Source organism: Bos indicus, chromosome 1, assembly GCF_029378745.1.
Source record: "Bos indicus isolate NIAB-ARS_2022 breed Sahiwal x Tharparkar chromosome 1, NIAB-ARS_B.indTharparkar_mat_pri_1.0, whole genome shotgun sequence".
In the NCBI taxonomy this organism is placed as follows: domain Eukaryota; kingdom Metazoa; phylum Chordata; class Mammalia; order Artiodactyla; family Bovidae; genus Bos; species Bos indicus.
The window spans coordinates 157,665,215-157,689,053 of record NC_091760.1 but is presented as its reverse complement, the minus strand read 5'-3'; the positions used below and the strand labels follow the sequence as shown (position 1 = coordinate 157,689,053).

Here is a 23,839-nt window from a genome sequence, read left to right as displayed (position 1 = left end):
CAGGACACAGTTTTTTCAGCACTGTGAATAACGTTAGAAACATATGGGAGATGTCTAAAAATCAGCTGTATTTTGGGGGGGGGGGGTGTCTACTTATTCATCTATCTCACAGATGCCAAGCAGGAAAAACTGGGGCATGGGGTGGCTGCTTCTAAAACCAGGACCACTTCTTTAGCTGCATTTTTTTTCTTTTGTGGTGACAACTGGCAAGATGCCGCGGATTACTTAAGAGACACAGTGTCTCTGCTCTTGAAAATCTCTCAGTAATGGGCTGTGAGTTTTTATGAAACTGCCCACAAATGCAACAATTCTGAACACCTCCCTCAAAATACTTACATCCTAAGAACTAAGGATGTAGTCAGTCATCAACCAGATCACACATTTGCCCCATTTAAACACAAATCTGTCAGAAGAAAACACACCAGCAGACAAAGCTTTTTAAAATATAATTTAAAACTATTTTGTACCAATACAATATATTAATTTTACAAATGTAAAATTTTATCCGCTGTTAAAGCATTTGCAAAAACCACACATCCTACTTCAGCTTTATTGCACAATATCTATAAGAAAATATTAATTTTTAAATTAGAAAACATAAAAATGCTTTCAATATAGAAGAGACGATCTGATTTTAAAGACAATACTCTATAAGAATGTCTACCCAGAAAATAACAAACGTTTCACAGGATACCAAGCTGGCCAGGTGCTTCAACAGATCCAGGACAAAGCACTTGTTTAAAACCAGTCCAAGATACTTAATCCAAACTGTATCATTCTTCATTAGAAATCTAGACGCCACTCAAGGTGGTTTCTTTAAACAGTTGAGGCATTCTCAGTTGTGAGCATTCTGAGTGTATCTTACACATTAAAAACCATCCTTCCAACTCCACAGCCATCTGCAGGGTTTTCTCCTTCATGCAGATTCTCTGGCAACTGTGTCCAATGTCTATCAAATGATCATTTCAATTAGTTTATGCTGATAGAAAACACTGAGTTAGAGACACCTTTAAAACCTAGTCCTTTTACAAAAATCAGTTTATAAATTTGTATCATAAAAATTAGTGTCGAGACCATCAAGATGGCCACCGTTTGCTTTATATGAGTTGGTTCTCCCAGAGCTGGGGTTGCAGACCTCCCACTGTCCAGTGTAGTGTTAATCAGGAAATAAATCCCAGCACGAAGCCGGAATCCCAAGACAGGTAAGGTGTATGATGGATTTTAGTGGGATATTATTACCCTGTACCAAAGCAGGTGTTAAAATACTGACAGAAGGTCTTGGTGGTAACTGAATTCATCTCCAAAATGAATATAATCTGGAGATGCCAAAGGACAAGTGTCCATAAATACATTATCAGTTGGGCAGAGTATATTGTAGAAAAGGGGGAAAAATCTTTATTTGTAAAAAAAGTGAAGGATTCACTAAATTTGATCCATAATATAGATTATACATCTTTTTAAATTAAAGCATGTTAATTCAATCTCAAGTGTTTTCAAATGGATGCCTTTGTGGCCCAAGAAATTGCCTTTTGGAACTTATGGCCTGCATAAGCAAAGTCAAATACAGTATTACAGACTCGTGTAGAGAAAATAATTATTAAAATAGTGGTTATGCACTTACAAGTCTGTTGTAGGTAGACAGAATTATCAAAAACCCAGACACTTATAAAAAAAAGTCTGCATTATTTGGAATTTCTTCTTTAGAAATCAAAGCAGTTGCTTTTCTGGAACTGCATTTTTCAGAATTGCTCAAAGCACCTCATCTAAATGAGTGTTTTTTAAAAATACATATAAAAAGTCTACCATGAGACTTCAAACATCACGTTTCACCTTTTACGGGCTTTTTATCACGTGTCCCTTCCTTTAAAGTCCTTCAGAATAAAATAAAAATAAACTCTCACATTCCATTAGAAAAAAATGGAAACATTCACGGTCTGAAAATTTTCTGCATTCCCCCAGATCTTGGTGCTGTGTGCAATTCCCTCATATACAAGTTGTGAGGAAACCCCTGACCATCTAGTACTGAATATTCAGCTAATGGACATGCCATAGAAAACTGACATTAATAGTAGTAAATAGATTAAAATCTATTCCATAAAATAAAAATGCTCTATGACTTCAATTTAAATACATATCTGTAAAGCTAAGAGGAGGTTTTTTGTTTTTCAAAAGTGCTAATTGTTACAATATCTTCAATACATTATGTCCAATTCTTTGTAAAACTAAACCATGCTTTAGGCACACTGTTTGATGAGTTTCTAAGAAGCAGAGGAAAAAATATCACTTGTCAATTAATCCAGCTTCCTTAATTTTACTGAAGAAGAATTTCTCCAGGATACTGGCACATTTGTAGTATTCACTCTCAGGGGGGTTGTACTCTTTGCAATTGGTAAAGACTCGCTGCAAATCTGCCATGAACAGTTTCTTAGACACGTAGTACCTATTCTTGAGGCGTTCACTCATGGTTTTCAGATCTACACAGGAAAAAAAAATATTAGCAATTTTTGACTCCTTTCAAACACGGGCCGACAAAAGTGAGACTGGGAAGAGACGTGTCGCCAGTCTGCCCACGTTCTCACCACCTCAGTGGCTTAAGAGAGATTCGTAGGATCAAGGAAAACAGTGCTTGCAGCTTGTGTTCTTCCTGTTGTGAGAGCATCCTGTGCAAAATCAGTGTTTTAACAGTGAAGGACCATTAGTAGTCATCTGGTGCAATCCCCTATTCAGCGCAAGGAAGCTGTAGATTAGCAGTGATAAGTCCGATTAAGTACTGTGAGCTCTTCACTCAAAAGTGTAGAGAAGAGGCTCTACCTACATGGAGTGCAGCGGCTGGAACACTCACTACCTGGGTTTGTTTCTCTGAACTCCCAGTTATTTTGGTGTTGCAGAGACAGAACTAAAGTGGGAAACAGATCATAAATACATCTGCAAGTACACCAGTGACCGTAAAATGTTTCCAGTGAATTTAGTTTCATGCCCCACTGATGAAATAAGAATGACAAATTTTACTTAATCAAATATTTTCTAAAGCATGTAAACCTTGCAAGACAATTGTAAAAAGAATGTTTCTCCAATATGTCTACTTGCTTTAAATAATATTACTTTACAAATGAAAACAGTGCTTCATCTAAACTTGTAAGAATAGAATGGGGTTTCTTTAATTCCCACTCTCAGAACCAATTTAAAGAAATCCATGCAGATTAGAAGATGCTGACATTTGTCTGTTTATAGGTCCCTAGTTGTCTCTCAGTCTGGTTCTATCATTAAAAAGTATATCAACTATTAAACTGGATTAGCAGATATACACTACTGCATACAAAACAGATAAACAAGGCTCTTCTGTGTTGCACAGGAAATTATATTCAATATCTTGTAATAAACCAAAATGAAAAAGAATATGAGAAAAACTATATAACTAAGCATGAAAAAAAAAATATATTAATCATGAGTCAAAACCACTCAAGAAATGCTTTTGACTACCAATGACCCAAATTCCCACCCTATTATCAAATTTTCCAGAGGAAAAGACACTTACAAATACAGTGGGATTATCATTTAATAAGATAAATAAATTGATGTGCCACGTCCCCAGTGGGCAGAAACTGATTTGCACCAAGACTCTTCTTAAATCCACCACCAAACTCGAAAGGAGGTGCGGGGAACACCTGTTTTCCCCTTTCCTTTGATTAAAGCCTATCTTTTTTCTTTTTTTGATTGAAGCCTATCTTGGTTAGAAATAAGTCATCACACGTGTGAGTTCACCTTTCCACTTTCTTTCTTCTCAAACAGTTTAGAGGGAGACAAAACCTGAGAAGTGTGTGAAGGCTCAGCAGATGCCCCAGGAACCATCTCCCAAGTGTGAGTGGGCAGGTGACGGTGTGCTCTGGTTTAATAAAGAGCCACCACCTTCCTGGGGGAGACTGGAGGCTTACCCTTCCTTCCACCTAAATGCCCGTTATTGGTGGCTGAGAACGTGTTACAATGTTTAGAAGGAAGAAGGTATAGCAAAAACAGGTGGGGTGGGGAGAGAATGAAACTTGACACAAAGAAGCTCAGCCTAAACCTTTCCAACTGTTCTTTGGAAGAGAGGACGAAAGAACAGCTGGGGAGGGCTGAAGGAGTGAATAGAACAGTCAATGCTGCATGCTTCCTTCTCCGTTTCCTTTCTCCTCTAAACTGACAGAGAGCATCTTCCTTCCTCTGACCTTCTTAGAATCTTTCATTGACCAAATGGCCCGGGTCACAGAAGGTGATCGCACACCAGTGGGAACAATCGGTGGACAGGGCTGAGGACTGTGGCCCCAGGAGCAGGAACCTCCCGGGCCAGTTGTCAGGAGGGCCTGGGGCGGACCCGGTGACAAGGCTGCAAAGGCCACTGAGGTCTGGCTTAGAGGGTTCCAGCATCTCTCACATCGTGTGTGTGCGCTAAGTCGCTCAGTCGGGTCCCACTCTCTGCGACCCTGTGGACTGCCGCCCCCAGGCTCCTCCATCCGTGGATTCTCCAGGCAAATCCTGAAGCGGGTGGCTAGGCCCTCCTCCGGGGGTCTTCCTGACCCGGATCCACCTGTCCCTCGGGTGGAGGGTCTTCCCGACCCGGGTCCACCCTCTCGGGTGGAGGGTCTTCCAGACCTGGGTCCACCCGTCTCGGGTGGAGGGTCTTCCCGACCCGGATCCACCTGTCTCTCGGGTGGAGGGTCTTCCCGACCCAGGTCCACCCGTCTCGGGTGGAGGGTCTTCCCGACCCGGGTCCACCCACCTCGGGTGGAGGGTCTTCCCGACCCGGGTCCACCCTCTCGGGTCTCCTGCGCTCGCGGGCGGGCTCTCCACCGCCAGTGCCACCTGGGAAGCCCTTTCCAGGTCACAGGAATCACCAATGCCCAGTCAGCCTTCCTTCTAGAATTCTCCACTCTCTCCACCCTCACTCGGACTTTCAGACTGAAATCCACAGAAACAAGGCCAAGAGAAAAGGGAAAGAGAATGGCAAGCATGCGTGTTCACCGCAAGGCCTGAAGACCACTGGAGCCACCGCTGCACGATGGAAACACTCCTGAGATAACTAAGGTCAGAGAAAACATCCACAAACGACTGCTCCAGGGGAGCCGAGGGACCCCGCTCCCTCTCCTTTCACTTAACGCCCTCTCAGCACCAGGAGACTGCAAGAGGAAAGGAACAGAAGATACAGGCTCTCCTCCAAAAGATGGCCCCACAACTGATTGGAAAAAAAAGAAATTCAGCTAGTGGTCTTCAATCTGCACAATGCCACATTAGTTTAATTTGGGGGTTCTCAACTGACTCCGTTAATCATTCATTTTAGGCTGGTGCAGACTCGGCAGCGAATCCCACAGGTCTACATTTCTAAAGGCATCTCCTGTTTGTTTTGGGTGTGGGACACGGGAGTCTAAGTAGTGAGCCTCCCAGTCTCCATCGAGCGCCTGGGAGAGCCAAAGCAGCGGGAGCGGCCGCTGCTGTCTACAAGGACAGCGGGCCAGCGGCTTCAGTTAACTTCACTGTTTACCTTCCAAATCTCTCAGGCTCTCAAAGCTACCAAGGGGACAAGCTGACCCTTTTCCACTTGCAGCCCAACAGGTTATAAGCAAGGTTGTGTTCAAACAGCAGTTTCTGGTGCCATCTGAGCTCACACTGACGGAGCAGCCTTTACAGGACAGCAGAGTCGTCTCTAAAAACACGGCCACCTCGTGTCCGCTCCCTGCTCTGAGCCCCTGCCCGCCCCGCTCCCCTCTCTCTGCTCTGACCCCCTGCCCGCCCTGGTGCCCGCTCCCTGCTCTGACCCCCTGCCGCCCGCTCCCTGCTCTGACCCCCTGCCCACCCCAGTGCCCGCTCCCTGCTCTGACTCCCTGCCCGCCCTGCTCCCCTCTCTCTGCTCTGAGCCCCTGCCTGCCCTGGTGCCTGCTCCCTGCTCTGACCCCCTGCCCACCCTGGTGCCTGCTCCCTGCTGAGCACCTGTCTGCCCCAGTGCCCGCTCCCTGCTCTGACCCCCTGCCCACCCCGCTCCCCTCTCTCTGCTTTGAGCCCCTGCCCACCCCGGTGCCCACTCCCTCCTCTGACCCCCTGCCCGCCCTGGTGCCCGCTCCCTGCTCTGACCCCCTTCCTGCCCCAGTGCCCGCTCCCTGCTCTGAGCCCCTGCTCGCCCTGCTGCCCGCTCCCTGCTCTGACCCCCTGGCCCACCCTGCTCCCCTCTCCCTGCTCTGATCCCCTGCCCACCCCGCTCCCCTCTCCCTGCTCTAACCCCCTGCCCACCCCGGTGCCCTCTCCCTGCTCTGAGCCCCTGCCCACCCCACTCCCCTGCCCACCCTGGCACCCTCTCCCTGCTCTAACACTCCTAACCCTCCACTGCCCGGCACACACGCCCTAACCTATGACAGAGAAGCACACCGTCGGCCACCCGCTGTCCCCCACACCGCCGTCCAGAGCTTTAAGTCTATACTTAGAAAATGTTAATGGCATTACCCATGGGGAACCTTATAACTTCATAATATCCCGGAGCTTCTGTTCTCTTCACGGGTTCCATGAAGGGCCAAGCGCTTTGATGGCTCTTGGGTAAAGAAAAAAGTAAGGTATCTCATATGGAAATTCCATGTGGGAAATCATTTCAAAACATTTGCGTGAAGTGGAGGAAAAGCGAACACCCACCTTCACCTGCTGCAGGATGCTCCTGAGCGTGCTGTACAGCTGGTCGGGGTCTCTGGCCTCTTTACTTGAAAGGAAAGGGCACACAGAAGAAGCAAGGGTTAGCACCCTGCCCCCTTGCCAGGCAACTCCTATCCAGCTCATCTGTACAGAAACCTAAGGTTGGAGCTACTTCAGCACGTTTTATGAAAAGTGAACCCTAACAAGTGCGGTGGTGACTACAGCCAGTTTCCCTGTTTGCTCTAAGCTGCTGGGAGGGGAGACAGAGCACTTCCATCAATATCCTCCAGCCCATCACACTTACCTTCTCTCTCTTCCACTCGGCTTCCAGCCTGTCTCTCCTATACATACCAACGAAATTAAACACTGAATGAGAACTGCTTTCAGTCAAGAGAATAACACAGTTAATACTTATCAAAAACGCAATAACTTACAGCCATGATCAGTAAAAGACTACTCTTGAAAAGAGACTGAAATTAACTGCAATTAATTCTTTACTTCCTTACACACTTGGATATAAAAACATTCCCAAGACTGGCATTGCTCCATCTGCTAGTATTTTTTAAAGCAGGAACTCCAGCCTTTCAGAGGAACGCATAATAAGCAAGCATGTTTGGTCCTGTGGGCACGTATATTTTTAAAACTCGAAGTCACATTTTCTGCTAACCACCACGTGAAAGCGTTAAGCTGTTATTTTAGGTTGGAACAAACTCTGTCCTGCTCTCTATTTTATCTGGCACAGACCCTGCTTGTAACGCAAGATGGTCTCAGGCAGCAGAAAGACACAGCCTGGAGTCCAACAGACCTGGATTTGATTTCTTGTTCTCTCCTTAAGCTAAGCTACCCTCCATAAGTTAGTTAGCCTTTGCCTCTGTTTATCAATGTATAAGACAGAACTCCAGAACTGAGCTGATTCCTTTTGAGATTAGTTGATGTATGTGTAAAAATTTAAAAAAAAAAACACCCCAAAACAGAATAATGTTTGGCACACACACACATTCAGGGAGAGGATAGCTATTACGCCATTAATAAGGATAATACACAGAAGTACAATTTCCAGGTCTAGCAAAGAAAGTAAGATCTGCTGTAGGGTATACTTCGTAATGAAGATGTCTATCTTGCTCAAATAATGTCTTATTTTCTTTTGGAGAATTTTAGTTTGATTTATTAAATCTTCAATACACTAGCAGATCCTGGATTTGAACTGATTGAAAGTGCCAATATTTATAGCTTCTGATCGACAAAAACACCTATTTTGTATGTTTTAACCCAAGATAATTCACTTCTAACATACTCACAGAGAAGAACCCTTGGAAAACCACTCTAAAACAGGGAACCAGAAACCAGTGTGACGCTGTCGGGTCACGTGGTTTCGAAGTCGGGGGCGCTGAACTCGGCCGAGCACAGCTCTGCCCGGGACTGCCCGGGGCACGGAGAAGGGCGTGGACGGGAAGCCGCCTGGAGGAGGCAGGGCCGCTGCTCCCTCGGTCACTGGCCACGAGCCGCTCGCGGCTACAGGACTGAGCCAGCCTGAGACTCAACCTCCCACCCTCTGAGCAGAATTCCCTGCCTTCAAGGTCACCTGTGGGAGTGGCCGACACTGTGCCACAAACAGGCTCTCAAAGCGATGCGCGTTAACAGTTAAAGCCGGAGATGGCCCCGGAAGCAGAGCAGACGCAAAGGAAACGCGCTCTTCTGAGACCGCAGCATCCCGACTAGAGCCTGCGGGCGAGCGGCCTCCCGAACCACTGCGCTCCGGCGGAGCTACTTCCGGGGTCTCGGGGCACAACCAAAAGCTTCTGCCTTTAGATCAATACATACGAATTCCAGGAATGCTTTCTATCGGGATCTGCCGAACTCCATCTTTAAAACAGGAAAGTCCCGGGTAGACTTTCCGAATCTGGGCTTGTTTTCTTTCTATCAGCTTTTTAATGATCTGCAAAGCACAAGAAGAAACTACCTTTAGTGACCGAAGTTTGTGGCTCCAGCTTAAGTCAGTCAATCTAAGTTATTTTCCCAACAAAATTAAGTCTTCAGGAAACAAAAGGGTGAACGATATTAAATGGTGAGACATGAAAACATTCTACAAGGCCATGCACATTGAGTGTCACTGACAGAGCTGTCTTTGAATGCTTGTCCCCTGCCATTGCAAAAAAAGCCAGTATTAAGAGCCCACTGCCCTCTTTAGCGTAGTGCCAGTTATCTCGGCCCTCCCCCGCGAGCCTCAGCCACAGAGAGGAGAAACGGCCCTGCAGCCCAGGCACCGTCAGCACCCCTGGGCGTCTCAAGAGCAGGCGCTGCCCACTTGCACCTGAGGGGCAGGCAGACTCACCGAGTCCCCAGAGCCCGGGAGGACGGACTTCCTAGTGCTCAGGTGTTCCAACGTGTGAGCCCCAACCTACGATGCTCACATCCAAAAAGCAGCTCTGAAGACTGAAGGCGACGCAGTCAGGACAGGGGCCGCCAGAACTACTTAGGGAATTTTTGAGAGGAGTCCGTTTGTCTTATAAAATAATTCCCTTCTCCAGTGGAGCTTCCCGACCCAGGAATCACACCCAGGTCTCCTGCACTGCAGCTGGATTTGTACCGTCTGAGCCCCCAGGGAAGCCCAATGTTCTGATGTAACTAATTCCAGGGCAGTGTTCCCCTTAAAGAAGTAAAGGGTCCGGTGGTTAGGGCTGCATACTCCCAACGCAGGGGAACAGGTTCGACTCCTGGTCAGAGAACTAAGACCCTGCACTACACAGAGCAGCCAAAAAACAAAAAAAGAAAGAGCAACAACAAACTCAAAAACCACCAACTTGAGATTAACTGTATCAGCGCTGAATTTTGGAAAACACTACAACAGTAGCAGTCATTAATCAAATTAATGAAAAACTTCAATTTCCTAACTTCTTAATCTCAAATGGAAGACTGATAAATGCTACAGCACGAATACATAATCTTAACAATTAAACACAGGACTTCATAAAATGAACAGAAGTGGCAAAATAGACTGCTGGTAAATCTGCTCAGGGTTGTCCAATATCATGTAAACCAGTCATGTAATTTAAAATTTTTCAGTAGCTACTTTAAAAAAAAGTAAAAAGAAATAGGAGAAATTGATTTTAACAATATTTTTATTCAATCCAATATAGCTAAAATACTATCACTGCAGCATATAATCAAGAGAAAAAATATGAGATTTTTACATGCTTTTATTCACACTAGGTCTTCAAAATCAGAATGCATTGTACACTTGCAGAACATCTCAGCTTTGACTGGCCATGCAGCTAGCACCCAGTAGCCGCATGTGGCTGCCACTGTGGATGGGCAGATCTGATTGGATGCTCTGCATGAGGTGTAACTCCAGGTCTTTTTAAAAAGACTCCTCAGGCCTTCCCTGGTGGGCCTGTGGCTAAGACTCCACACTTCCAACTAAGATCCCACCCAAAAAAAGAAGAATTTCTGGAAACATGTATACAATGGAGTATTACTCAGCCATAAAAAAGAATGAAATAATGCCATTTGCAACTGGAAGGACCTAAAGATTATCATACTAACTGAAGCTGAGTCAGAGAAAGATAAATACCGTATGTTATCGCTTATATGTGGAATCTAAAAAAGTGGACACAAATGAACTTATTTACAAAGCAGAAACAAACTCAGAAAACAAACTTACGATTACTAAAGGAGAGGAGGGGGGAATAAACTGAGGCTTTGGGATTAACAGAGGCACACTGCTATATAAAAAGCAGACAGTCAGCGAGGACCTACTGCATAGCAGAGGGAACTCTACTCGATATTTCATAATATCTTACATGGGAAAAATCTAAAACAAATACATATATATGTCATTCACTTTGCTGTACACCTGGAACTAACACCAACATTGTCAATCAACTGTATTTCAGCTAAAATTTTTTTCAAAGAATCACAACGGCAATTTCTTAAATGAAGGCCTTCAGAAAACTTAATTTCAAACACAGCTTTAATGTTTTTCTCTCTTCACCAAGGATGCTTGCTCTCAGATGAGACAGTGCACGGGGCTTCCAACCCCCTCACGAGCACCTTGAGGCCACTGGTAATGGGGGGAGGGGGCTACCCGACCTCTCTAACCCTGAGGATCACTTTAGAGAAAGCAGACCTTCCAACCCCATTCTAGCCTCATATCTTCGCCTCCCTAGAAACTCTCTTCAGCTCATCACCATGTCTTCATCTCCCTCTCAAATCCATCTTTCGTTCCATTTTGGTCATTTTTCATCTTCCCAAACAGAGAACCAGGGGGCATATCAGCCACTTTTATAGTTCACCGAGTCGCAGGATGTCTCCCTACAAAACGCTGCTCTTCTTCACTCTTTGGCTCCTCCAAGCCCGGGGTCGCAGCTCACGTGTGAACCGAGCTTAAGCCGACCCTCCCCCAGCCCCACACACGCCCCCTGCTCTGTCCTGCCAGCTCCCGCCCCTCCACCCTTTCTCAGAGGCTCTCATCACGTGCACGCCTCGGGCTCCAGGTGCTCCGGCCCCGGGACCTCTTCCTGCAGGGCTCCGTCTGCCCGTGCTGACCGCCTTCTGGGCCTCCCGTCCTCACACGGGCCCCCTGGCCCCTGATGACGCAGGTGATGCTGGCCGTCGGCACTCCGGGTCGCCGTTCACCTGGCGCTCAGCCCCGCGGCTGCGGTCCTGGTCTCCCTCTGCACGCTGATCACAGCAACCACGCGGCCTCTGCGCCTGCGCCCCAGGGGGAAGGCTCACCGTCTGCCTGTCTGCTCCTGAGCACCATCCGTCCCTGCCTCCTCAGGGCCCTCCAGAGCTGGACTCAACACTTGTGACAGTCACATGAATTCTGTAGAGGTTACCAGGTAAATCCAAGAACCTCACTAGGGTGACTTCCAAGCTCTTTTAAAAGAAGAAGGTGAACAGCTACATTCAGGGGTGCCTGTTGGAGACACTGGAAGCTGAGGTGGGGGACCCAAGGGGACGGAGTGGAAGGGGGGCCCTGTCTTCTCCAATGCTGGGCTCCGCGGGATTTGAAGCAGCCCAGACAGAGGGTCCCCCGCCCAGGGGTCTGAACTCGGAGTCTGGGGACCCCGTGGGGTCCTGCTCCAGCCTCCACAGTTCGGGCACAAGGAGCGGGGCACCAGCTCCCAGCAGCCTTCTCAGAACTCCGTATCACACTGGAACCTCTGCCCAAGAAACAACAGACGCTGCTTCTATTTTCTAGTTTAATAAAAAGCCTTTGGCTCACTTCCGTGGGACGTGTACGGAGAAGTCTGAGCTACTTTAACTAAAAGGGAGACACTCACTGAGCACCTGTTCTTAGGACGCACCCTGAGAAGACGGGTCTATCTCTGCGATGTCAGAGACATCGACAAGGAACTAAGAACTGGAATGGAGGCACATGAGCAGAAACCAGGAAACAAAGACAGGCTTGAGGCAGATGTCTTTTTTGTTACTCACTAGAGAAAAGCATGGAGAAGGCACTGGCACCCACTCCAGTGCTCCTGCCTGGAGAATCCCAGGGACGGGGGAGCCTGGTGGGCTGCAGTCCATGGGGTCACGAAGAGTCGCGTCACTTTCCCTTTTCCCGTTCATGCACCGGAGAAGGAAATGGCACCCCACTCCAGTGCTCTTGCCTGGAAAATCCCAGGGACGGAGGAGCCTGGTAGGCTGCAATCCATGGGGTCGCTAGGAGTCGCGTCACTTTCCCTTTTCCTGTTCATGCATTGGAGAAGGAAATGGCAACCCACTCCAGTGTTCTTGCCCGGAGAATCCCAGGGATAGGGGAGCCTGGTGGGCTGCCGTCTATGGGGTCGCACAGAGTCGGACACGACTGAAGCGACTTAGCAGCAGCAGCAGCAGAGAAAAGCACCTTTGACTGAATAACAGAAATATAAAGTGGGACTGGGCTTCCCAGGTGGCTCAGGGGGTCAAGTGTCCACCTACACTGCAGGAGACACAGGAGATATGAGTTGGATCCCTGTGAGATCTCCCCAGGAGATGCAAGTCGGGGAGATCCCCCGGAGGAGGTCCTGGCAACCCACTCCAGGGTTCTTGCCCGGAGAACCCCACGGTCAGAGGAGCTTGGGGGCTACAGTACATATGGTCGCAGAGACTCGGACTCGACCAAAGGAGACTAACAGGACAGGTACAAAGCGGGAGTGATGTTGGGTGCGATTTCCCAGTTTTTGAACTCCAAGAACTAGGGGACCAGGAGGGTGATCCTGGGTTTAATATGTAAAGTTTATTCATTTAATAAGTGGCCTGTGTTGCTCTCCCCTAATTATGCTTTGTATGTTTCTTTTTCCTGTCTTACAGAAATATAAAACTTGTTACGTAATCAAATCCATCAACCTTCCCCTTTACCCCTTCTCTTTTAGTTCATACGCATAAAAGACTTGAGCCCAGTATCAGAGGACAAATCACTTGGGACTTCCCTGGGGGTCCCGTGGTTAAGACCCAGCACATCCACTGCAGGGGGCGTGAGTTCAACCCTTGGTCAGGGAACTAAGACTCTGCAAGCTGTGTGGTGTGGCCAAAAAAAGAATTCTCCCCAGATCACAAATCACTTAATATCTGGAAGCATACACTCTCAGAACTTACAATGGAAAAAAAAGGTGAATACTCACTAAGATAAATATGGAAGATGATGAGTAACTGAAGTTCAAATAAGTGGATCAAACTAGTGCTTGAGAAGTTCAAAGAGGAATGGACACAGGCAGAAGTGGTGTGTGTGTGTGTGTGTGTGTGTGTGTGTTTGAGTGTGTGCGCGCGTGAACTGGGAGAGGAAGTGGGTGAAGGATGAAGACACCACGTAAAAGGGTTAGCACATCAGTAACAGCCTAGCAGTTAGAAAAGGGATAAAGAGATGAGTCTGGGAAGAAGGCATGGGGCCAGCATGTAAAAGGCCTTGAAGGTAAAACCACTGTATTTTACAAGTTTTGCATTTTACACCAATTTAATAGGTATTGACCCCCGCTTCGAAGTGGTGATTTAGACAGGAGGTAAAGGATACCTTCACAGAAGAAATCCAGACAAACCAGAGCAAACTGAGGTCCTGGTGTCCATCAGACGCCCCCACACAGAGCCCAGGGGTGCACACTTTGCCCCAAAGGAGCCTGGCCTGTGCAGTGGGAACCCAAGTCGGCCACACGCTTACCTCCTTCTGCTTCTTAATGATGACAGAGAACTCCGTGTATGGGATCCGTGGATTTAGCTCACATCCCATTAAAGTGGCGCCTTCATAATCCTTGATGTAGCCAACATATTTGGTTTTAGGGATTTTAATTTCTTTGGAGAAACCCTGCAAAACCAGTAACTCCATTTAAAAAGGCCCTGAGCATCAAACACCCTGTCTGAGTGCAAGCTACGTGCGAGGCCTGGCTTGGTGCCGGCAGAGGTCCAAGCTCCTTTCCAACTATCCTGGGGATTAGCATGAAACTCCTCTAAGAAGTTCATCAAAAATCAAACCGTGCAAATAGGAAGCACTCCAACATAAAATAATAATAATAATAATCCTAGTAAAACACAGTATTAAAAATTCATTAACACAAATGGCTCTTAAGTAAAAATAAGATTTAATTTAGCATTAAATTGCATGCTTTCTCCCAAAGTAGACAGGGGGCCTCTAGGATGTTCTGGAAATCAACTAACAGTGAACCCTATTTTGAAAGCAAAATTTGTTCAAAAATATAGCAAGAAGAACCTTGATACTGAAGAAATGAAACACTTAATAGGCAAAAAACTTCCAGACCATCACAAGTGTGGCTGTTTCAGGGACATTAATGCTTTGCAATATATTCATTTATATACTTTAAGCTATAATAATAGGGAACATAGTCATATTATTTATAACAATTTTCCTTAAGGGTGTTTCAAATTTTTGTAGAAAATTAGTTGGGACTTCAGTTTCCTGCCTCCTGTTTCAGTAAAAACTTATTTTCCAAGCACTTATTGCCATCAGCCTCAGAGAGGACCACAGACGCAGACAGGTCATTGAAAAAAGAATGGAGAGACTCACATGGAAGCATACACACCGCCACGTGTAAAATAATAACCAGTGAGAACTTTCTGTGTGACTCAGGGAACCCGAACTGGGGCTCCGCAACTCCCCAGAGCGGTGGGGAGGGGTGGGCGGTGGGAGGCAGGTGAGGACGGAGGAGCCAACGTGAGCCTGCGCGGATCCACGTGATGCGGAGGACGCCAGCCCAGGAATGGGAAGCAATCTTCCTTCATTAAAAATAAATCCGTTTCGGGGGCGGGGGGGATGGGGGGGCAGGAAGCATGGCTGAGGGCTTCCCTGGTGGCTCTGCGGTACAGAATCTGCCTGCAGATGCAGAAACACAGGTTGGCTCCCTGGTCCAGGAAGGTCCCGCTGCGCCCGCGCTCCAGGACCGTGCGCTCCAGGACCGTGCGCTCCAGGACCGTGCGCTCCAGGACCGTGCGCTCCAGGACCGTGCGCTCCAGGACCGTGCGCTCCAGGACCGTGCGCTCCAGGACCGTGCGCTCCAGAGCCTGCGCCCTGCAACCAGCGCAGGTCCCCCGGAGCCGGGGCCACGGGGAAGGATGCCCGCTCGCAGCAGCTCAGAGAAGCCGGCGCAGCGACAGGCAGCACAGCCAGAGACAAATTAATGAAAACTTCCTAATCTTTTCCTAAAAAAAGAATCCTGGCTGTTACTGTCTCTGCAGTGTAGGTACAGCCTGGGAAAGCTCACACTCAAGTCGCAGTATTTAATGCCACTGAGTTCTCTCTAGTGAGTTTTACTAGAAAAGTTACCAAATGCATCCCAAAAAATGAGAAGAAAGTAAAAAGGTTAATTATCTGACATTGGAGGGAAAGCTTTTTAGTCATATGTATAAGGACTTATATTTTTCAAAGAGGTTAACAGATTTTATATAATAAAATCTGTAAAGTTCTGTACATTGAAAAAAAGCCATAAGTAATGCTGAAACAGACAAGTAGGGGAGAAAAATCATAAAAGGTTACTACTCTCATATCCTTATATATGAGTTCTCATAAATCAACAGAAAAATAAATATTTTAATAGAAAGAGAGGCAAAATACAATGAAGTGGCAATTCAAAAAAAGAAGTGCAAAGGGTCAATAAATAAGGAAAAACAGGCCAAATCTCAAAATAATCAAATAAATGCAAACATGGGCAATTTGTTACCTAGGAAAGGGCTAAAAAAATTGCTTTTTCAACCAGCTCCTTTCCTGAGCCCTTTACATGCTGCTGACAGGAGCAGAGATTGTTACAGTGTCTGTCATTATTCACTGCAGTGCATAGCAAAACATTAGACACGCCTGGAAGCCCACACGCACACATGGACACTTATTTGCAAAAAACACATAAATGTTCCCTAAATGTGGGACTGGTGTGAGAAATCAGTTTCCATTTCTACAACAATTCAGAGAACCATCAAAACTCATAATCTAAAAATCAGACTATATTAAGTAAAAAAGGCAATTAATTAAACTGTATATAGCATGAGCCAATTTTCTGTTTATATATACACAAACACACACAGAGAAAAAAACATCGGAAGGGTATCTGTCAAAACATTAACAGTCAATTTCTCTGGGTGGTGGAATCACGTGCAATTTTTCTCTTTTTTTTGGAGTTTTATTTCATTTTCCAATTTAATTTTCCAGTTATATTTCTACAATAACTATACATTACTTTTGTCATCAAAAAAGTAAACGGAAAATGTTTAGGAACCTAGAATTATAAAGCACTATTAAAAAACACGTAGCAGGGACTTCCCTCGTGGTCCAGTGGTTCAGACACCACTCTTCCACTGCAGGGGCTTTACACCAGGTCGGGGAAGGAGGGTCCCACATACGGAGTCATAAGGGCAAAGAAACCGAAGAATCAGAGAGCTGATACGAAACTTCTGGTAGAAAGAACGAAGATGCGGCCAAGCACCCAGCCGCCTATGTGCTGACGGAGCAGGAGTGTCGGGAGCCCTCTGTAGCATCAGAACCTCCTCTCTGCCATCAGAAACACACTGCCTTCCAGAGATTAAATCTATTTCTCTCATTCAGGGCGAACTCCAGTCCCCCAACGTGAATCTCTCCTCAGCCTGGGGAGACCCCGTTTTAGAATGTTAGGATGCGACAGTGCACTCCACTCACAGATGACATCCCTTCACTCACTCAAACATTTATTTTGTACTGATGGTGTGCTGGTCACACTCTCTAATCCAGGCTGAGGCTTACCTCTGGCTTAGGGCTTGCAAAATAAATGTCCTGGGGGGAGGACTTATTTGCATGAAAGCTACTTGAGTGCATATCAAGAAAAGGAAGGACAGAACAGGTTTGCACAGCCACAAAACCCACCTGCTTCTTGAAATATCCAATTGCGTATTCATCTGCGTAGGTGAGGAAGTTCAGGATGTCGTGTTTTATGTGGTATTCCTTCAAGTGGTTCATCAGGTGTGTTCCATAGCCCTAAGGGCAAGTCAGCATGCAGACAAATATATTAGGTTCTGGACAAAAGAAAGTCCCACATTTCACTGAGAAATACTGGCAACTTTAGGAGTATGTATTACCAGTGTAATACCAACACCTTGAGTATTGGTATTGGTTCTTGAGTTTCTGAACTTTGAAAATGAGCCAAAAAATTCAAAATCCTTGGATCAAGATACAATCATCACTTGAAAACATAAGTTTCTGGCTCTTAGAAAAGAATATACCAAAGCTACAAGCTGCTCATTCACACCTAGAGGCTACAGGCTGAATATTAATAAAGAGGTGTCTGGAGTAAATATTGATCATGAATTTCTGCTTATGCTTAGAGTATTTGAGAACCTGAGATCAAAAGAGCAATGAAAATGAGAAGGGCTAACCTTTTCTAGAATATTAACTAATCCAAGTGTTTCCTATATACAACAAATCAGCAATCCTTCCAAAGAATTGTATCATCACACACAAAGGATCTTCAACTTGGTCTTTTCAGACCTTTCCCAGCAAAGTCTGAGGAGCCCCGAAGCTCTGAGTGAGACTAAGAACAGTGACAGCAGATGGGATGGTTGGACGGCATCACCGATTCGACGGACGTGAATTTGGGCAACTCTCGGAGATGGTGAGGGACAGGGAGGCCTGGTGTGCTGCAGTCCATGGGGTCATGAAGAGTTGGACGTGACTTAGCAACTGAACAACAGCAGTGAAAACAGTGAACAATGTTGAATAAATTAATGATTGAAATATGAAAAAAAAAAGTAAACAAGTTTTTTGGTGATGGACAAAGCTTAAAGAAAATGTACAGATTTAAAGGGATGGTTTGAGAATCTAATAAAAGATGAAAGTAAACCCAGACACGAATACCATTACATCAGTATTTTAGAATATGACGACATGTTTTTCTAAAGAACTCAAAGAGGCTCACAGCTATGACGTCATGGAACCTCAGCACCACAGGGAGAAGGGTCTTGGGAAGTCATTTGCCTAATTCTTCCCCATGTGAAGCTAGGAGTCTCCTGCCATCTACCTCGGGGAGGTCAGCTGCTAGAAAACCCCCAGCTTAGGGTGCTCGCTGAGTCCTTGGGCCAGTTCATATTCAGCCGCTGTTGTGGTTGGGAAGTTCTTTCTAATTTTCACCTGTGATCTGATCCCTTGCTCTTTCTACCTATTGACCTTAGTTCTGCTCCGAGAGTACAGTGGCTCTTCCCTGCTCTTCACAACTCCCCAAGCTTCACCTGTGATCTGATCCCTTGCTCTTTCTACCTACTGACCTTAGTTCTGCTCCGAGAGTACAGTGACTCTTCCCTGCTCTTCACAACTCCCCAAGCCCTTGGAAATCACCCACGCCCATCCCTGCCGCCCAGGTCCCAGGTCCAGCCTCATCGAGGCTTCAGTCCTGCCTCGCACGCACGACTGGAAGACCCTATCTCAAGTTACTCGTATCTTTCAAGGCTTGCTCCTGTGTAACAATACACTTCTAAAGCACGGATCCCAAGACCAAGCATAATAATATCCAGGGGAGGATCTGTCCAGTATGTAGGAAAAGAGTACAACCGTCTCCCTATTTTGGAAATTATTCTCCCGTTGGTATTAACCATAGACATGTTAGCTTTTCCCAAAGATATCACAATACTGACACACTTCAAATCTGAATATAACTCAGATTAAAGGATGAAGGAAACCTCTCTTAAGGAGAAGAGAGTGAAATGGGGAAAATAAACATATAAACTCATAATTACAGTATACAACTAGCTGTTCAATACGGCAACAACTAGTCATGTGTAGCTACTGAGCAATGGAAATATGACAAATCCAAATTGAGGTGTGCAAGTATAAAATACACACCACGAAAAAAAACCTGTAACCAAGTTTATTACATATTGAAATGACAGTACTTGGGACACGTTCAGTTAAATAGAAAACGTCTGCAAAACAGAAACAGAGACAGACAGAGAGAACAAACGTACGGACAGCAAGTGGGGAAGGGCGATGGGACGGACCGGGAGACTGGGGGTGGGATTTCTGCTTTATACGAAAACGTATTTGTACATGACCTACAACATTAAATATTATTTTTGAAGAAAAGTTGGGGGGGGGGACTGGAGAAAAGGGAAGGATTTGCTACTTCGTGTGCAGAGGAATAGTAATGTCTGGGGATGAGTAAGAAACACGTCTTCTGATGAAACCTAGATGCGGCTGATGGAAGAGAGAGAGGCTTTTGCTGTATACGCCGCCTTGTAAGGAGCTAATAGAACTGTTAGAATCCCACGGGCTCCTCTGTCCATGGGAGCCTCCAGGCAGGAATGCTGAAGTGGGTTGTCATGCCCTTCTCCAGGGGGTCTTCCCAATCCAGGGATCAAACTTGAGTCTCCTGTGCCTCCTGCATTGCAGGCAGATTCTTTACCTCTGAACCTGCAGGGGGTCCTCTTTGTTGTATTTCCAGCATGCAAATCAATCCCAGGTGCCTGGTATATACTCAATAACTATCAGATGATAGTTTTCCCCTGGGAACTTCTAGAACCAATAGTCTGCACTTTTTCATCTTACTATATCACTGACATTGTTAGTAGATTTATCAGAGGATGAGATGGTTGGATGGCATCACCAACTCAATGGACATGAGTCTGAGTGAACTCCGGGAGTTGGTGATGGACAGGGAGGCCTGGCGTGCTGCAGTCCGTGGGGCTGCAAAGAGTTGGACATGACTGAGCGACTGAACTGAACTGAATAGAACTATACATTTTCTCCCCTTCACCCACAATCCAAGAATTTTACTCAAAAAGAACAGTAATGGTTCTGTTGTTAGTAGCGTCTCAAACTTTGCATGGATAGTCTTTATCACTGGCCACTGATTCATCACCTCTCCAAAGAACTTTCAGATTCCAGCTGCTTGTGAGGAGGGGCTATCTTTCGTCTTGAATCCTGTGTGCCTAGTATTGTGACCAGCAGTCGCAGAACCGCAAATACCTGCTTGTTTAAAGAAGTGGTAACAGAGTCAAGCCATTATATGCAGAAATGCTTGGATTTTCACCCCAGCACCGTCTCCCTTCTCTGCATGCCTTTATTTTCAACTGTCGTGGGCTCCCCTGATAGCTCAGTTGGTAAAGAATCCAATGCAATGGATCCGATCCAATCCAATCCAATCCTCCTGCAAGGAAATGGATCCGATCCAATCCAATCCAATCCAATCCTCCTGCAAGGCAGGAGACCCCAGTTCGATTCCTGGATCGGGAAGATCATCTAGAGAAGGGATAGGCTACCCGCTCCAGTGTTCTTGGTTTTCCCTCGTGGCTCAGCTGATAAAGAATCTTCCTGCAGTGTAGGAGACCTGGGTTCAATCCCTGGGTTGGGAAGATACCCTGGAGAAGGGAAAGGTTACCCTCTCCAGGATTCTGTCCTGGAGAATTCCACTGCCTGTATAGTCAGTCCATGCGGTCGCAGAGTCGGACATGACTGAGCAACTTTCACTTCACTTCACCTGTCACCAAAAGGGTTCCTTTCCAAATCCACCTGGTAACTTCAGTGTTTCTTCAAATACTTATTATGGTTAAATAAGTATCAGCCCCGTAACTTTAAAGTTGCATATAATATCAAAACCAAATAGTTAGATAATCTATTTTAAAACCAGGTTAGGAGCTTTAAGTAAATTCTCAAATGTTATCTTGCATGTGTTCTGAGCAAGATAAATTCACACAAAAATCTTATTTGAAGCATTACAGAAATTTATATATAAGCTTAAGTCTCCAAAATGAGTGGATGCAAATTTTAAAGTACCATTTAGCCCAGATTTTTAATACCTCAAATCAAAATTGTAAACCTCCGCTTATGATCTTGCTGTTTTCACAAGTAAGTACTAGCAGCACTGGCTTCCACCAGGTTCACCCACTCTATCTAGTTTTTAAAGATTAATCTTCATTTGCTAAAACTACTTTCAAGACTTCCCTGGTGGCTCAGATGGTAAAGCGTCTTGCTTACCATGCGGGAAACCTGGGTTTGATCCCTGAGTCGGGAAGATCCCCTGGAGAAAGAAATGGCAACCCACTCCAGTACTCTTGCCTGGAAAATCCCATGGACAGAGAAGCGTGGTGGGCTACAGTCCACGGGGTCGCAAAGAGTCAGACACGACTGAGCCACTTCACTTCACTTCACTTCACTTTCAAGTCACTTACAAAAAATGGCTTTTCTTTTCATTTTTCCTGCTCAGTTTGTGATATTTGGCCACCTTCCTTCAAGTCTTTAGAAAATTACATGGTTTGGGGGAAAAAAACATATACTGCCCTTCTGGGAAGCAGTAAGACAAAGCACCCAATTCATATTCAACACCTTTAGTTTCCCTCTGGACCTAAGAGTGTCCAAGGCAACCTTAGCCAACCTTTCCAAACAAGTTGCTTGGTGTAGCTTTCTGTGCAAACAAACATTACGCAATCTTCTGAAATTATAAACCAAGGGCATATTTTCAAGTTCCTCTCCCTACAAAAAGCCCAACCAAATTTTCTTTTTAAGCGAGTTCCTAAACTCTGGACCCCTGGAATTGTTTCTCAGTTTGGCTATGGGGAAGTGAACCTGTGACAAGCACAGCGACCACACCACCTGAAGACACACCGCCAAAGCGCCCTAACACGGGGCAGAGGTCAGCCTCACGCAGCTGTGCGCCCGCACCTGCCCCCGCCAGAAGGGCGAATGTGACACTGGTGCGTTTTGTCTGCCCTTGGACGCTTCGCGCGGTGAGTCAACGTCAAAAGCCCCATTTGTGCTTTCTGAGAGGAGACCACAGCTGTTGTAATTGACACGGCGACTGTGACACAGAGGAGAGCTGTTAATGTAGCCAAAAGCACCCTCAGCGCCGGCTGCGGCCCCCAGGCCAAGCACGATTCCTTCCAGAGATCATCCGTCTCGGCTTCTGTATCTGGCACTGCTTCATGGTAACTGAAGAAGGCAACAGTGTCCTTAGGCCCCATTGTCCAAGCCCAGAGAGCCCGAGTCCAGAGCGAGACAGGTGCAGCGTATAACACACTGTGGATTTCAGAGACTCACACAAACCAAAGATGCAAACGATCTCCATGATTCTTGGACACCGAGTGCCGCTGCAATGACAGCACTTCCGATATACTGAGTAAAATAAGGAATCTGTTTTTAGAACACTTTCGCGTATCTTCAACGTAGCTAACAAAACATTTAAACTCACGTATGTGGCTGATGTGCGCACGTGTTAAAGACCACTGGGCAGCACTGCCTTAGACTCCAGTAATTTATCTCAGTAGCTTCTGAATCCTGCACTTCTTATCTTTCCACCAATTGCCATATTTTTGCCTGACTTTAGGACTCCCCAAGTACCAAATGAATAACACTCTGAAGACACGTTTCTGGTTCCGCTTTCATAAAAGCAACTGAGTAGGTTACAACATCATCTGTATCTTCCTGCCAACGAGGAGTCTGGTCTATTCCAGGAAGATGGCAAACCAACCACACTGTCAGCACGACAGTCTGGTTCCTGGGGAGGGACTTGTGCCAAGGACAGCTGGGACGGCGGATCAGAGTCACACACTCACAGAGCAGACTCACACTCACACAGGTCAGAATCACACACACTCACAGACCAGAATCACACACACTCACAGAGCAGACTCACACTCACACAGATCAGTCTCTCACACTGACACGGATCAGTCTCTCACACTCACACATCAGAATCACACACATAGACCAGACTCTCACACTCACACAGATCCATCTCTCACACACACACAGATCACTCTCACACACTCACAGACCAGACTCACACTCACACAGGTCAGAATCACACACACTCACAGACCAGACTCACACTCACACAGATCCGTCTCTCACACTCACACAGATCAGTCTCTCACACTCACACATCAGAATCACACACATAGATCAGACTCACACTCACACAGATCCATCTCTCACACACATAAATCACTCTCACACTCACAGATCAGACTCTCACACTCACACAGATCCATCTCTCACACACTCACAGATCAGTCTCTCACACTCACACAGATCAGACTGTCACACACAGGTCAGAATCACACACACTCACAGATCCATCTCTCACACTCACACAGATCCGTCTCTCACACACACACATCAGAATCACACACACAGATCAGACTCTCACACTCAGATCCACCTCTCACACACACACAGATCAGAATCACACACACTCACAGATCAGACTCACACTTACACAGATCTGTCTCTCACACTCACACAGATCCGTCTCACACACACTCACAGATCAGTCTCTCACACTCACACAAATCAGTCTCTCACACTGACACAAAGCCTCACACACTCACAGATCAATCTCTCACACACATTACAGATTAGTGTCTCAACTCACACAGATCCGTCTCTCACACACTCACAGATCAGAATCACACACACACAGATCCATCTCTCACTCACACAGATCCATCTCTCACACACAGATCCGTCTCTTACACTCACACAGATCCATCTCTCACTCACACAGATCAGACTCTCACACTCACACATATCCACCTCTCACACTCACACAGATCAGACTCTCACACTCACACATATCCGCCTCTCACAGTCACACAGATCAGACTCTCACACACACACAGATCAGAATCACACACACTCACAGATCAGACTCACACACACACAATCAGAATCACACACACTCACAGATCCATCTCTCACACTCACACAGATCCGTCTCTCACACTCACACAGATCAGTCTCTCACACTCACAC

The 23,839-nt window shown here is 46.1% G+C and overlaps 1 protein-coding gene across 2 annotated transcripts in view; it reads right to left on the bottom strand.

The window, feature by feature from the left end:
* Nucleotides 1-429: 429 nt before the first annotated feature.
* KAT2B (lysine acetyltransferase 2B) overlaps nucleotides 430-23,839 on the bottom strand; it is a 97,870-nt gene continuing 74,460 nt past the window's right edge. For both annotated transcript variants that reach the window (XM_070797323.1, XM_070797330.1), the window contains exons 12-18: nucleotides 16,967-17,077; nucleotides 13,787-13,930; nucleotides 8,470-8,584; nucleotides 6,953-6,989; nucleotides 6,652-6,715; nucleotides 6,469-6,553; nucleotides 430-2,474 (exon numbers count right to left, since the gene is read on the bottom strand). In XM_070797323.1, coding sequence (XP_070653424.1) covers nucleotides 2,281-2,474; nucleotides 6,469-6,553; nucleotides 6,652-6,715; nucleotides 6,953-6,989; nucleotides 8,470-8,584; nucleotides 13,787-13,930; nucleotides 16,967-17,077 — 750 coding nt within the window. In that variant the 3' untranslated portion in view covers nucleotides 430-2,280. The remainder of the gene's footprint in view (nucleotides 2,475-6,468; nucleotides 6,554-6,651; nucleotides 6,716-6,952; nucleotides 6,990-8,469; nucleotides 8,585-13,786; nucleotides 13,931-16,966; nucleotides 17,078-23,839) is intronic.